The 14,133-nt window shown below is 38.1% G+C and overlaps 2 protein-coding genes across 11 annotated transcripts in view; one reads left to right on the forward strand and one right to left on the reverse strand.

Annotated features, from left to right (window-relative positions):
- FRYL (FRY like transcription coactivator) overlaps nt 1–14,133 on the reverse strand; it is a 172,787-nt gene that overhangs the window by 98,222 nt on the left and 60,432 nt on the right. For all 8 annotated transcript variants that reach the window (XM_064449397.1, XM_064449396.1, XM_064449399.1 and 5 more), the window contains one exon: nt 3,692–3,891. In XM_064449397.1, the coding sequence (XP_064305467.1) occupies nt 3,692–3,811 (120 nt within the window). In that variant the 5' untranslated portion in view covers nt 3,812–3,891. The remainder of the gene's footprint in view (nt 1–3,691; nt 3,892–14,133) is intronic.
- DCUN1D4 (defective in cullin neddylation 1 domain containing 4) overlaps nt 1,078–14,133 on the forward strand; it is a 204,734-nt gene continuing 191,678 nt past the window's right edge. For 2 of the 3 annotated variants that reach the window (XM_064449410.1, XM_064449412.1), the window contains exon 1: nt 1,078–1,082. The gene's annotated coding sequence lies outside the window, so the exon portion shown is untranslated. The remainder of the gene's footprint in view (nt 1,083–14,133) is intronic. The other variant, XM_064449423.1, reaches the window with a different exon arrangement.

Here is a 14,133-nt window from a genome sequence, read left to right on the forward strand (position 1 = left end):
AATTCTCTCAAATAGCTTCATCCAACACATAAAACATTTATGTAACACTATATATATTCTCCACGTAAACTTTATTATTTGTAGTCAAGCCATCCCACAAAATCAAATCATACTAAAATGATAAAGGGCTTTCCCCTCTTCCTGTAAAGACTTTCCTCCAATCTCAGTCAGTACCGTTGCTGTGCCCCTCCAGCATTTTATCTTTCCTTTTAAATGTCATACACTAGAACCAAATATTCAGTATTTATATCAAACATTACATACAAAAATAAAACTACTTGAGTACTGCCTTTGATTCAGACACCTAAGGACTCCATTCCACCTCTTTGTACCACACAGGCTCAGGTTGCTGCACTTCTCAACAGCTTCCAGCACCTCTTTTAAATTGCTGGTTTTCTGTAAAGACCTTCCTTCCCATCAGTATCAAATAAGGAATGTTGGCTGTATGTGCAAATTTACATCTGACTGCATTAAAATATTTTGTTTAAAAGAATTGCAAATGAACCCAGACAGAACTGTTAAAAAGACTGTCACAAATGACTACTCCACTAATATTTATCAGTTCCTATTTTACCCCAAAGCATACTGTATACACACAAAATAACAATTTCAGAATCTTACTAGTTAAAGATCCTGACTAATGTAGACTTCATGCAATCACCATAGAACCTCACCAGACAAAAGAGCTGGGAATCAGTCTTCTTTGAAAAGTACATAGTTTCACTAGTTTCATGGGTTTTCTAATTTTTAATCTGGCAAGATGCCTTGATTTGGTATGATTAACAGAATTTAAAAGATTTGTTTAACAGTTAACGGTTTAATAGGGAGACATAGGCCGGGACTGTTGTCAGAGTATTTATTTAACCTGGTCTACAGACAAGTTTTGCAGCACAAGTGAACTGCTGGGCTGTTACATTTACCATGCAACCAGCTATTTAGGTTAGGAGATTTAACTCCAAACTAGCTGTGTCTACAGAAAAAGCCCTCTTCAGCCTATCTGAATCACAGGCATACCATGTCACTCTGGCCAAGCGCTATCCTCCCTGTACATTTAACAGATGAATGGAAAAGGGGCCGAGGGAGCCGCCTTCCCAGCAGTAGGCATGCAGACCACCACGCCGAGTGGAGCTACCTACTTTTCCACCCACAGCATCACCATCCCCACAGCTCTCCTCTCACTTCTTAACCACGTACCCTTCACCGTTTGCGTGCCCCTTTTCCTACAAATGCCTCTGTGCTTTCTTATCAAACTCTCCTGAATACCTCTTTTGGATGTCTATAAGAAAACAGACAAGCTTCGTTTAAATTCTAGGCTTGCCTGGTGTACACACACACACACACACACACACACAGTATACCTAAGTAGGTGTGTATAAAGAAATGCTTCATTTTCCTCAGCCTTTGATCTACTAATGGTTTTAACTGCAGGCGACCCAATCAGTGACACCACAGAACATGTTTAGCACCCTTTTTGTGTTCTTTTAGGCTGCTGCTTGTTAACATTTTTCCTAAAATTTCAAAACTGGGGTCCAAGTGCTCACACGTCCCTTTTTCTGTAATAGGGTCATTCACAGCAGTGAAGACCGTCTCTGCAAGGAGCAGCTGCAAACAGAGGCCCTCCAATTTAGTTGATTTTATAGTTATAATTTCAAATTATTTTATCTTTTGCAACCCAAAGAACTTATATTTAAGATTTCAACACCCAAATTCATTGCATGTCAAATCTATTTTATGTCCTTGACCTATTTTGTCCAAGAGATGGTAATGCAGAGATTACAGCCCCCTGCATCTATGTCAGAAACTAATAAAACTAAATTGCATTCAAACAAAATAAATCCATCTATATAGAAATAAAAATTAAATGTATGTTGCAGGAAGTATTCCTGGCTGAACAACATGGAAAGCATCCTATAGTGCTGTAGGATTTTTATGTCTGTCTATTCTGAAATCAGTAAGCCTGTCTTGTACATTATACCCTACCTTCAGATGATCAGAAGAAATGAGCAGAAAGAAGCACCCCTTATGCAAAAAACAAGGCAGTAAAAATTAGGGAGAGAACGACAATAAGAGGAAGAGATAGTGAGAGGACCTGGCACGCAGTGGGTGGCAGCGGGTGTTGACACCAGAAGGAGAAATGGAGACACAAGCATTCCAACCCAAGTCCAGGCCTAGTCTCTCAGCGGGGTGGACCAACAAATGAACGAATGAAAAAATTCTTTCAGGAACTGCTAAAGTATGATGGTTACAAGGAAGAGAAACATCTGAATTAAGACTGTCACTCTATGCTCAATTCAACATACCAACCACAGCTTGCTGTAAAGTTCATTCTACACAGTCACATATTGTTCTGACACGAGCATCTGTGTCACATCTTGCATGCACAGGATGACCACGTGATTGCAGCAAATTGTAACGAAGGCGTGCATCTGCCCCTTTTCTTATAAAATTTGAGAGATGTGTAGGAAACAAGCAGGGCAGTATGGGACAGATAATTATTTTTATAGCTATTTAAAGCTATTGGGAGGAAATGGGACACCTAGAACAACTGTTTACTTGACAGCAAGCCCATAATATAGCATAATCTTGACATCATCCCATGGGCATAGCAGAGTCATGATTACCTGCCACTGCACAAAGTTATGGGGTTATTAGTATTTTAAAATTTTAAAAATGCAATTATATCTAGTAAACTTCTGGTTTTGTAAAATAATGAATTTTAAAAATGTATTAAATTTTTTTTAGCTAGACAGTAAGCACTTCAATCTTCACCACTAAAATCAAGTTACGTATTAGGTGGCTGTGAGGGCTTTCTTCCCCCGAAAGGCTACAGGCATCCTTTAATGAAAAAGGCTGAGAAAAATTGCACTACAAAATATCTTCAAAAAAATTTTGTTACAAGAATTAAAGGAGGAGGAAAAGCACAGGGACATGAACATTGAGGACCTGAGTGAAGTCAGGAACATCAGAAGGTGCATTACCACATAGAAAACGTTACTGCTGTATTACGTTATATCTGTGAAAATGGTATTCTTTTAGAGAAAGTTCTGATCCGATCACAGCTGCAATGCACTGGATATGACCTTAACATGTCATATGTTGAGACTAGCGGGTGCATTTGCATTTCCCGTTGAACATCAGAATGGTAAATCACTTGTGTAAAAATACCCAACCCCTACACTTTAAAGGGATACTAATACTAACTCATAACTCAGACAAACTAAAATCACAACTGAGTGAGATTTCCAAGTTAAAAAAATATATATGTACACTGGCTACTATATTCCTCCAGGTGTTAGTGTCATTACTTGGGAAAACAAACCAAATGCATCTTTTCTTGAAAGTATACCATCAAAGTATGATTTCAAAGAAACATCAAGAGAAAACACTTTGCAGTGTTAATCAAGGCACATTTTTTTATTGTCACTATTTCCTTTTGTAACTCTACAGAACTTAGGAATACTAAGAGGCTTTGTTTCCAGTAACCACCACGGAACAGTTTTAACGGAAGTCAATAAAACATAATCCAGGTAGCAACCCTGTCTGCAGAAGCCTATTCATTCCTGAAGTAATCCCTTTGAAAAGTCAATAACTGGGGATGTTTTTTTCAGTAACTATACATATGATAAATCGGCCTATTTTAGAAAAAAAGCCAGACCATTTCAAGGGATACTATGTAAAAAAAAGGACTCACCAAAGGTTCAGCCATTACAACTTCAATTTTCTTTTCAGCTTGAACAGCAAATTCAGCGAAGAGGCTTTTGATGACATACTCGCCAGGTTTGACATCTGGATCAATAGTAATGTTAGACATGATGATGCCTCTCTTTCCCCAGGTGGAAACAACACTTGGAGAAACTCTGCGTTTATTTACTCTGCTGGGTCGCGTGGAGGCTATAGAAAAAAAAAGAAAAATAAAAAGCAATAAAACAGAGCTTCTAAACACAGTGCCTGTCACTTATTTACTTTCCCGTCCGCCACACAGATGTATTCATACAGTGAATTCTGTAAACCAGATGAAGGAAATAACTAGCTATAACATTCAAAAAAACAGTTTTTTTATTAGGTGGGAAAATCTAAAGATAAATTGCATAAGGATTAACAGTGTAACTCATTTTTATTAATAATAAAACACAAAACTGTCTTACGCTGTGCGAACAGCCCCATTCTGAACACAACTGTATGACGATCACGGTAAAGTTTAGAGTTTTTAATATCCAGTACCTTCAGTACAAGTATGACTAAAAATAAAAAGGTTCAATTTAAAGGGTTGTCTCCCTATATGGTGAGAGGCATCTGCTTGATCCAATTTTTATAAATAGTCCATGAAGTTCAGGTTTCTACTTGGTGTCCAAGTATCTTCAAGAGAAATATTTCCTTGGCCCCGCTCAGCACTTTTTGTCAGTAAGTTGACTTTCCTAACGAGAACGCAAACGCTTTCTAGACATGTCATGCTAATTGTTTTTCTCCACTCTCTAGTCACAAATCTGAAAGACTTATTCCTTAGATATATTAATTAATTGATCAATATAAGTAACACTGGATATATTAGTCTCCCTCTCTAAGGATTAACACTTTCACTCTTGCAGAAAAATTGTCTTATACTAAGTTTACATATATGTATTCACCTTTAATCTTATTTTTCTCCCTAAACACGCAAAAACATTTCTTTATTATCACAGCTGCCACCCAATGTGAATTGTGGTACTGAAAATGAGGTATCGGAACTCACTCACACATGAGTTTAACACACACACAATTCTTGTCTTGAACACTATAGATCAAAGTAACTATTGACATATCTAATGATGCCACAGATCTATCCAGAAAGGTCTGATATTTCTTCAGCATATTCCATGATTGCAGACATTTTTTTTTTAAATTGATATTAGGAATTTATATTAAGAATTCTTACCTATTAAGATTTTATTTTCCTAAGATAGTTGTATAAGGAGCCTAGTCTCAGCCTATTTTATTGTATTACATATCATAATTTGTTCAGATAAGCTTCTTTAAGGCTTTTTGCAGTTAAGAGTGTGAGGAGATGCACTTGGCCAGTTTTGACAAACTTTCAACATTTGTGTGTGTTTTAAACTTGTACATGTGCAATTCCTATTAACTAAATATTATCCACAATTTTTACTCAAACATTTTTTTCCAGTGTTGAACTCATTCATGAAAATACTGGTTGCCATGGAGACCAAACTGTTGGTACTTCACTTTGCATCTTCCCAAGTTTGACTTCAGCTATTCAAAATTTCTTCTATCACTTCAGAAAGTTACATTCGATGTAACTCAGGCTTCCTCAGCTTCCACAGAAAGTATTCATTTATCAAATGCATTACTGAAATGAACAATTCAGCATGAGTGAAAACAGAAATGTCACAGCTACCTTAGTCTCTAAGCTAAAAGAAAGGTTACCTTGCATAAGGTTTGGAGTACTACAGATGACCTGTGTGATTTCCCCTAAGTATTTTTTGTACAGACTTGCTGTTTAGTTAGATTAATGCTTATTTTTTTCCTGTACATCAATTGCAGTGTGCCGTCTTCAAGGCTGGAAGGGCTTGTCAAGGTCACAGAGCTCAGTTCCCAGCAACTCAGTTCCCAGCAACTGGGGGCAACACCAGAATGACATGCATGCACACTGCATGCCATAAAGCATTTCTGAACATCCTCTGTCACTTTGATCTTGGTAACAGAGGTCCTAAAAGACACAGAAGAGAGTGTGCTACACAGCGCAGGCAATGGGAGATCAAAGACACTGCCATGTTCTAAACCCCTATGGTACTTTCTCTAGGTGAAAGTACACAAAAGTGTTAGGAAACAGACCAAAGTGCATGCTGCAAAGACAACCCAAAGTATCTGACTTGAAAGAAAAATTCTTTTTTATCCCATATCTGATGACTGGCTTGTCCCTTAGTACAGAGGCATAAACGTGTCAGGCGCTTTAAAAAATACTTAATTTCTTTACAATGTCTACCTTCTCCAGCATCAGTGCTCCTGTCACTCTTAAGCCCTGATGCTTCCAAAGGCAGCCCAGGAAACAAGAGAGATGCATTATCTGTCAAGAATGAGAGCACAGAGGTTTGAGGAGAGAAGAAGCTATAAGAAGGAATATATCCTTCTTAGCCATAGCAGGTAACAAACAGAAACACACAAAGTATGAGATTAACAAAAAAAAAAATGCTGCAACACAAGTTTTTTTAACAACTCTCCTTTCATATCCACCTGCAAATGAACAAAATAAAAAAATCAAGTACCTAAGGACTAACAGATACCACACATTTCTAAGTAAACAGTTATTTCTATCCTAAATTGAGAGTTTCCAAGAAAGCTGAAGCTTTGTTCTACTGAACAGTCCAACAAATTGGACTATATTTAATTTCAAAACACATATTGAAGCTAACAGACTGGAAAGAAATGAGAAGTTTAAATCTCCTTTTGGACATCATTAGCTGTGTCTGGTCAGAATAAATCTAGCAAAGCAGCTGCTTTGGCACCTCCTAGACGTACTCACGGAGTGTGGCGCAATCCCCACTTTATCAGGACTGGGGACTTAAAGGAACGTACCACAACTCCTGTCCAGTCCACACTCCTGATCAATGGGAAGCTGGTACTCAACCAGCTCTTGACTCTCTGTAGGGAAATCAAGACTGACATGCTGCTTAACCCAGACCTAAATCTAGATTTGCCTTATGTAGACGAGTCTTAGTTGTGTGTTTATACAATATATTTCTGTCTCCAGTTTTCAAAAGATCGCCTTAAAAAGCACGTCATTTAAGAACAAGGAAAACATTGAAAGCTGATCATCTTCAAAGTACTATCTTTACTTTGCATCAGTAAACTAATCCTCAGTAAGAGACCATCTTAGTATACCAACTTTCAAAGCCACAAAACAGCTTCTCTCACTAATCATGAAAACCCCAAGGCTGTTTATGCTCATCTGAAACCAGGCATACTGCAGACAAATCCTCACCCCAGGCTCATATGATAACACAGGAAACCAACTTAAATTGGGCAAACTGGACAAAAATTTAGCCCTGGCAAGAAAATAAGAAGCAACTACAACCAGACCATCCTCCCAGGAGTGTTGCAGAAATTTCAGTGCAAGGCAGAGGGCACAACCAGGGGAATGTGGATCCAGTACAGCCTTGTATCAGCCTGCAATAGCACAGAGCCTGCTCCTTGGCTTCAGCTTCACAAAGCCCCCGTCAGATGGTATCAGCTGCAATACTGTCACAGGATGCAACCCCTCACAGCCAGCTATCTCCTTCCCTGTACCACCCCTCGTCCTGTGCAAGCAAACACAAGTGTGCAGCTGTGTAATGAACTGAACTGGAAAAGCAGCATATGCATTAATTTTTCTTCCCCAGGTTAATTTTGACACAGTTGTCCAATTCACTCACCACATGACCATACATCTGCTAGTGCCAGCGCAATAAGGAGACTCAATGCAGGGACAGCACTTGCCTTTTTACTCTTCCAGCAGCAAAGCAGACTTAAGGCTATGCTACAGGCGTACATGTTTCTAATCTCTGTGTTCACATGCACAAACTCTTCAGCTGGTAATAAACCTCCCCAAAAAAACAAAGGAGAAATGTCAGACTGAAGCAGTTATAAATGACGCCGTGAGAGGATTACAAGTATCTTAGTTTTGCTGAAATGCCAATGTGTTCAAAAGGCAGAATAAATGACTAGGATTTACTTTCATCTATGAACTTGCTGAGGACTGATTCATGACAGCATTAACGGTTCATGTTAATGACTCTTGCCTTGTATATGACAATGCTCGTGGTTTTATCTGCTATGTAAAACCAGTAAGTTAGTTAAACACACACAGAAAAAAAAACACATACGAGGGAAAAAGGGGAGGGAGCTTGACTGTGTTTAGTAAGAAGATATGTAGTAGTTCCTTAAAGAAAAGTCAAAATCTGTTATCAGGTTTCTTAACTACGACAAAGAACATTATTATCTGGTATAATTATGTTCAATGGGGTTAATTTACTCATGAACTTGCAAATCGGTAACACTGTAAGAAAGGTCTATGTGGATTTTAAATAGCATGTTTAATGAAAAAAATAATCTCATTACAGGACAGGATTAAATGATTTCTTTCTACTATTCTTTGCCATCAAAGCATAAGCTCTTCTCTGCTCCTAGCTGCCAGTGAAAATTTAAGTTTCAAACATTGTTTTGAAGCTTCAAAACATGGACCATTCTACAGAACTTCAGATTAAATCTGGAACCCAAAAATCATACCACTCAACAGTTCAAAAACAAAACACTACTTTCATAAGTAGCTTGAAAACACTGCATGTTATTCACTTGAAACAATATCCTGTCTGTTTGCTCTGATGAGAGCTAGCGCTACGTGGGAAATCTGGGAGCAAATGCTGTAGGAAATCTCTGTTAAACAGTATTGTTTGGTTGCTAGGGCCACACCAAATTGTTTGGATAGTTTCAAGGAACAGTAAAACAATACAAGCGATAATTAGACAGACAGCATACTCCTAGGTCAAAAGGCAACACACCCTGATGTATGCTAAATTAGAAACAAAGTTGTTTCGTGTTAAACACAAGCACCCAGGACTAGGAAAGGTTACTTAATACCCAAGTTGGTATTAAAGAATGCTATTTTTATCATCCTGCTTCTCTCTGTATAGCCCAAACACATCGAGTATTTGAGGATGTAAGTAGTGTCCCTATTTACCAACGAGATCATTCCAGATTCAAACACACATGACTAATTCATCAAGCGACATGAGGTATGGCATTCTCTTGTCTTTCTCTGCACTGGCAGTATACAGTGAATTATCTCTGGAAAATGTTTAACAAAGATCATGGCTCCACAAGTTCAATTACACTACATAAACAGGCAAAGAACAACCATTATCTCATTAACAAGCCGCGTGGACTAAGAGGCCAGATTGCAAATTCTTATTTACCTCTCTCTCTTTCACTGATTTTATGTGAATTTGATGAAAAGAACTAAAGAACCAGCAGCAGTAGCTGGTACTCCTGTCATGCATTTACAAAACATCAAAGGTTAATAAGATGAATGGATTACCCACCTGTGAAGCAGAAACAGGCTTAGAACTGGCTTAGCTCAGTGGCACGGTTCAGTGTAATGTTTGTAAAGCCAAGTCAAACCTTTCAGTGAGAGGAAGTTTTATGTGTATTGATAACTTCCCCTCCATGTCTAAATCGGAACTTACATTTCAATTCTGCAGTAGAAGCACTTCCCTACTGACAATTTATCTAAGAAGCTGCAGATATGTTTATATTACGTTTTAGCCAAGCTATAGAACAAAGAAACATAAATGAATGCTGCATCAATAAACAGAAGATAAGTTTATTTCAACAAGTAGCTAATTAAGCATACGGCTAAAATGTGAAGGATGACCTGGGAGTGAATACGGAAAGGAAACAAAAGTTATTTGAGTGTATTGTGGAAACTGCTACTATGACAGCTGAGCTTTCATTTGGACTCAAAAAAAACCACAGAACAAAAACATCACAGAAATCTTCTGAAGTTTTATCATACAAATCATTTTTCTACCCACAACATGTATGAACATACTTTATTTATGGAAAGTTGACTCAACGAGGAGAGAAGCTGCCAATTTGTCTAGTTACAGGTACTCACATGAAGCTTGTTTTCTGCTTTCAAAGCCTCTCAAAACACAGGCAAGAAATTTAATCTTAGCTTTCCCCAAAATGCAGACTCCTCTGCTAGTAAATGGTAACAGAAACATTGCTTCAGGCCAAAACAGAGACACAGCAGAAATTCTAAGGAATAAAATCTTAATCTGACAATACCTAGTCTTCTAGGTATCTGGCCCAGATTTCAATCCCTTAGCAGATACAGTCTTGATGCTACTGATCATCCTCACATTTCAAGTTCTGCCTTATAACTAGGTAGTTTGGTCCTTCCGAAGATTCTGTAGTCTCCCCCCCCCCCCCCCCCCCGCCATTCATATCTCTGACAATTTCATTCATAAACTCTAATTTTTAGATTTTCATTTGGCATAATGCTTTCTAGAAATCTAACCAAACAGTCTCCTGAAAGGGAGGAAGTGAAAGAAAAATGTTTCAGTAATATTGCTTCAAACTTAGAAGTGATGGGTTTTGTTACTAAAACAAGCAAACCACCACCACCACCACACAAAAACAAAAAACAACAATTTAAGTTAAGAAGAAAATTTATCTTCCATCTTCTCCATACCTATGAGCATGGTCTGAGATGTAGGAAGTCAGTCCCCTACATATCAAACAGAGACAAGCCCTTGAAAGGCCTCTGTCACCCTTTCTGAACTCCTCACCACCAAAATCTTCTGGAGACTTTCTGCTATGTTCTCGGCCACGCAGCACCTTTCCCACTTTTTTTTTTTTACCAATATTCAGACACCCTTTGAGGACATATTGTGAAGAGAACATGAAATCCCTATTGCCTAGCTGCTTTAATGGCCAAGCAATTTCTAACTAGCAAATATTCCAGTCCCTGTACAGGACTTCATATCTTGCAGTCTCTTCCCTACTTTATTTTGAGAAGTCTCAAAATAGAATACATATTTCTTCCCTGAAACTCCAGAACTGACAGAAAGATAAATAGATAACAGAGATAAAAATCAGGAAAATAATTGTTTTAAAACTTTTTGCCTAAACTCAGATACATGAGAAGAGAGAAACTGGGCTATGCATTTCCCCAAGTAAATCCTGCTGGCTTTGCCACTTCTTAAATAAGACTATACTAGTCATTCCTCTTACCTTTACACATAGGTGAGAAGCATCAACCTGGCAAAACCACCTGTCTAAACATCTCACATCTGTGGAAAAGAGCGCCACTAACTAATTGCAAAATACCAGCTTAAGCGTTTATCCCTGAACAAAGCTTCTTTCAGATCAGAAAAATCACAGCGATCCTTAAAAATTGTTAGTGGAGTTGTGGCTGAACAGGACTAACAACAGCCACATGGATCACAGACAATCACCTAAATCAGATGGGCAGGTATTTTATATCTTTGGAAGGTAGAAGACAGAAATACTTTTTAAAACAAATGTCATGGTTGAAAAAGAGGGCAGATCTGACATTCAGGACAGCGTCAGGACATCCAGGGCAGCCAGTCAGAAACAGACTATTGCTGGGCTCACTCTGTCCACTGAGAATGTTGGACTCGTGAGCAACAAAGGCTGCTACAAGCCACAGCCTTAAAGATATTTGCTAAAGCTCACCTGATCTCTCATGCTATGTAATTCTAACTTACCTTGGGATGGCAGGGCAGAATGTCCCATCTATGGTGCAAGCAACTACCTTTACAAACAAGAAATCTAAAATTAAGTTTAAAAAAAAATCCGAGATGTATGTAAGATCAATTTTACATATTTACATTTTTTTAAAAGTCCTTAACAACAGAACAGCTAGGACATAGATAGGAAATACTGGCTGAAATTGCTAAGAGCATATGCAAGAAGCAGCATAAGGTCATCACGTTAATCACTTTACAGCACCTTCTATGGTACACCAGGCATGGAGATTATTATCAAACAGGAAAAAAAGAAATTAAAAAAATAATTTTGATAGCACAAGATGCCAAAAGACCAAACCATACACATTGGAAAACAACGTGATAAAGCACAAAAATTGGAGGGGGAAGAGGAAATCGCTTTGAACTCAGTTGTCTCAAGTCCTGCCCAGTCATTCTTGATTACCGCATGCCACCAGGAAATCCTGACCATTAAAATGTCAGAACATTAAAAATGTAGTTTATGTAATTCCTTTTCTAGAACAACTGCCAGAATAAAAAACTTCTTCAGGTAAACCATTGTAATTAAAAATCAGGTTTTGAATTTCACAGAAACCTTCACTTAGAAAGACATCAAATTTATTTCATAGCATACTTTCAAACTGCTAATATATTTAACATGCTTTGCTTCAGTCAGAAAGCCATTCTCATGCAAGATCAGCTTAAAAGAATATGAAGTATAAGCCTCTTTCATCTGTCCATGATCTAGAACACAATCCATCACATCTGGAAGTAGGATAATGGCAGGAATGTAAAGGTCAGGGCTATAAGTTAAAGTCCCAAGGGTAATTTTCAATTTAATTTAAAGCTGCATAGATAATAAAGGAACCTAGAGTTAATATATAAATTTCTGCTGGAAAACAGTTCTATAATCAAGTTGCAAACTTCTCAGAGAAAAGATACCACTCCAAGCACATATCTGTTACCTACCGTCTTCTTTCCTAGTAGACTTGCTGTGAAGATTTAACATGACCCTACCATCAAAATACTTTGCACAGCACCAGCAAAGTACTAGTGCTGTGCTGTCAAGCAACAGGAGGTATGCATCCTAGTATCTCAGCTTCCTTCAAAACACTGAACTATAACTAAGCATTTATAACTGCCAAGTTTCACTAATTTCAAATTTTGTATTCCCTCAAAAGAGTAAGCCCATAAGCATTTAAAAACCCTAAACTTTCTGTATTTCCTATAACTCAATGTTAGGCTTCTACAGCATTTTAAGTCATACCTTCAGAAATGAAACTGCAAACACAGAAGCAATTCTATTCCAGCACGATTAAACTGGGGTGGGTGGGAGGGAAGCTTACACTGCTAATTTTAAAGAGCAATATCCGACGCTTATTTTTTATTTAAAATTATTACTGCAACAGGAATAAAGATGACAACCTCCTTTTGAGTCCTATGCTGGAGAGCAAGGATAGAATTGTCTTAACTTTGGCTTGTTCTGCTAGTTCTTCTGATTCACCTGCTGTTAGGAAAATATAAGCCAAGCCATCACTAAGTCTGAGCTAGTAGTATTCTCTGGCTTTCATGGGGACCTATAAACTCAGGCTCATCACCATACCAGTCATGGTCATCATGCTTTTAGATAGTACTGTGCATTCACATAATAGCCGAGAGGCCATAACCTGTGAAAGCACCACTAATCTTTCCTTATTCCCTCAGTTCTAACTCCTGGAGCCAGAAGGACAACTGGAAGGAACTCAGCTCAGATGTCCAGATATCTGGCATCAATTCCAATGATTTGGGTCATCAATTTCTTCTCTACAAACACAAGCAGTTACAACTTTCTCTGACAACATAAAAGCTGAAAATGTTGACACCATCCCGTCCCATGGCTTGCTGCTGGATTCCCAGCCTGGCTGCAAGCATTCAACCAAACTGCATCAATAAGGATCCAGAATAAGGTATGCATAATCCCATACCCATATCGATGTTTCCCAGTACTTTGTCGTTAGCAGATTTTCTTTTTCCTTTTTTTTTTTTTTCCAATCTTTATGAGGAAGTTTCCAAGGGGGATGCAGATTCCTATAGAGCAAATTGCTAAAGGCAGTTTGGTTTCTCTCCATTCCCTCTTCTGGCTGAGGGACTGCAGTTTGAGAGCCACAGAACAACAGTCAACTTCTCAAATGACAGGAAAGTCTGCAGGTAAACTTGCACACACACTTTCTCCCCCATGCTCTTTCTGCTTAGTATGGGAAGTGTGCCCTGCTTGGCCCACAGGGGTGGGAGGAGCAGGGCAGAGAACAGAACATTTACTGTTAACAGAAATACCCATTTTTGCCTTCCTGAGCTATCAAATTGAAGGTTACACCAGGCTGGAAACATATTGATGCTCTGAATGCTATGTTAAGCATGAGCTAACAAAGGCTATAAAGTTATATCAATGCTTGGCTAAGTGATATTAAATTAAAAATCATAAGGGAGGGAAAGGCAGCAGTGGGAAGATACACCAGTCAGGCTTGGGGAATGGAAGAGTAGAAAGGGAACGAAAGATAATTGTATTTGCCAGTATTTATTCCAGATTTCCACATATGCTGTTCTACAAGCTAAGGAAGCACACATTTCCACAGCAATGATGAAGGCAAACTTATTCAGAATGAAGACTTCATTACGTAAGGCTAATTACATAAAGAGAAAGAAAAGCACAAAATAAAGCCTAAATCTAAAGCTTTCTGAAGTAGTACCTAAAAAATTAAAACTAAGGCAATGTCATAGCATCAAAGGAATACAAACACATTGATGCATGGGCTGCACAGACAACTTAATTCTAACACTTGTCACTGCAAACATATCTATGATGAGGTTTTGTTTCCTTTTAATACATTAACAT

This window comes from Phalacrocorax carbo, chromosome 4 (genome assembly GCF_963921805.1).
Source record: "Phalacrocorax carbo chromosome 4, bPhaCar2.1, whole genome shotgun sequence".
Lineage (NCBI taxonomy): Eukaryota > Metazoa > Chordata > Aves > Suliformes > Phalacrocoracidae > Phalacrocorax > Phalacrocorax carbo.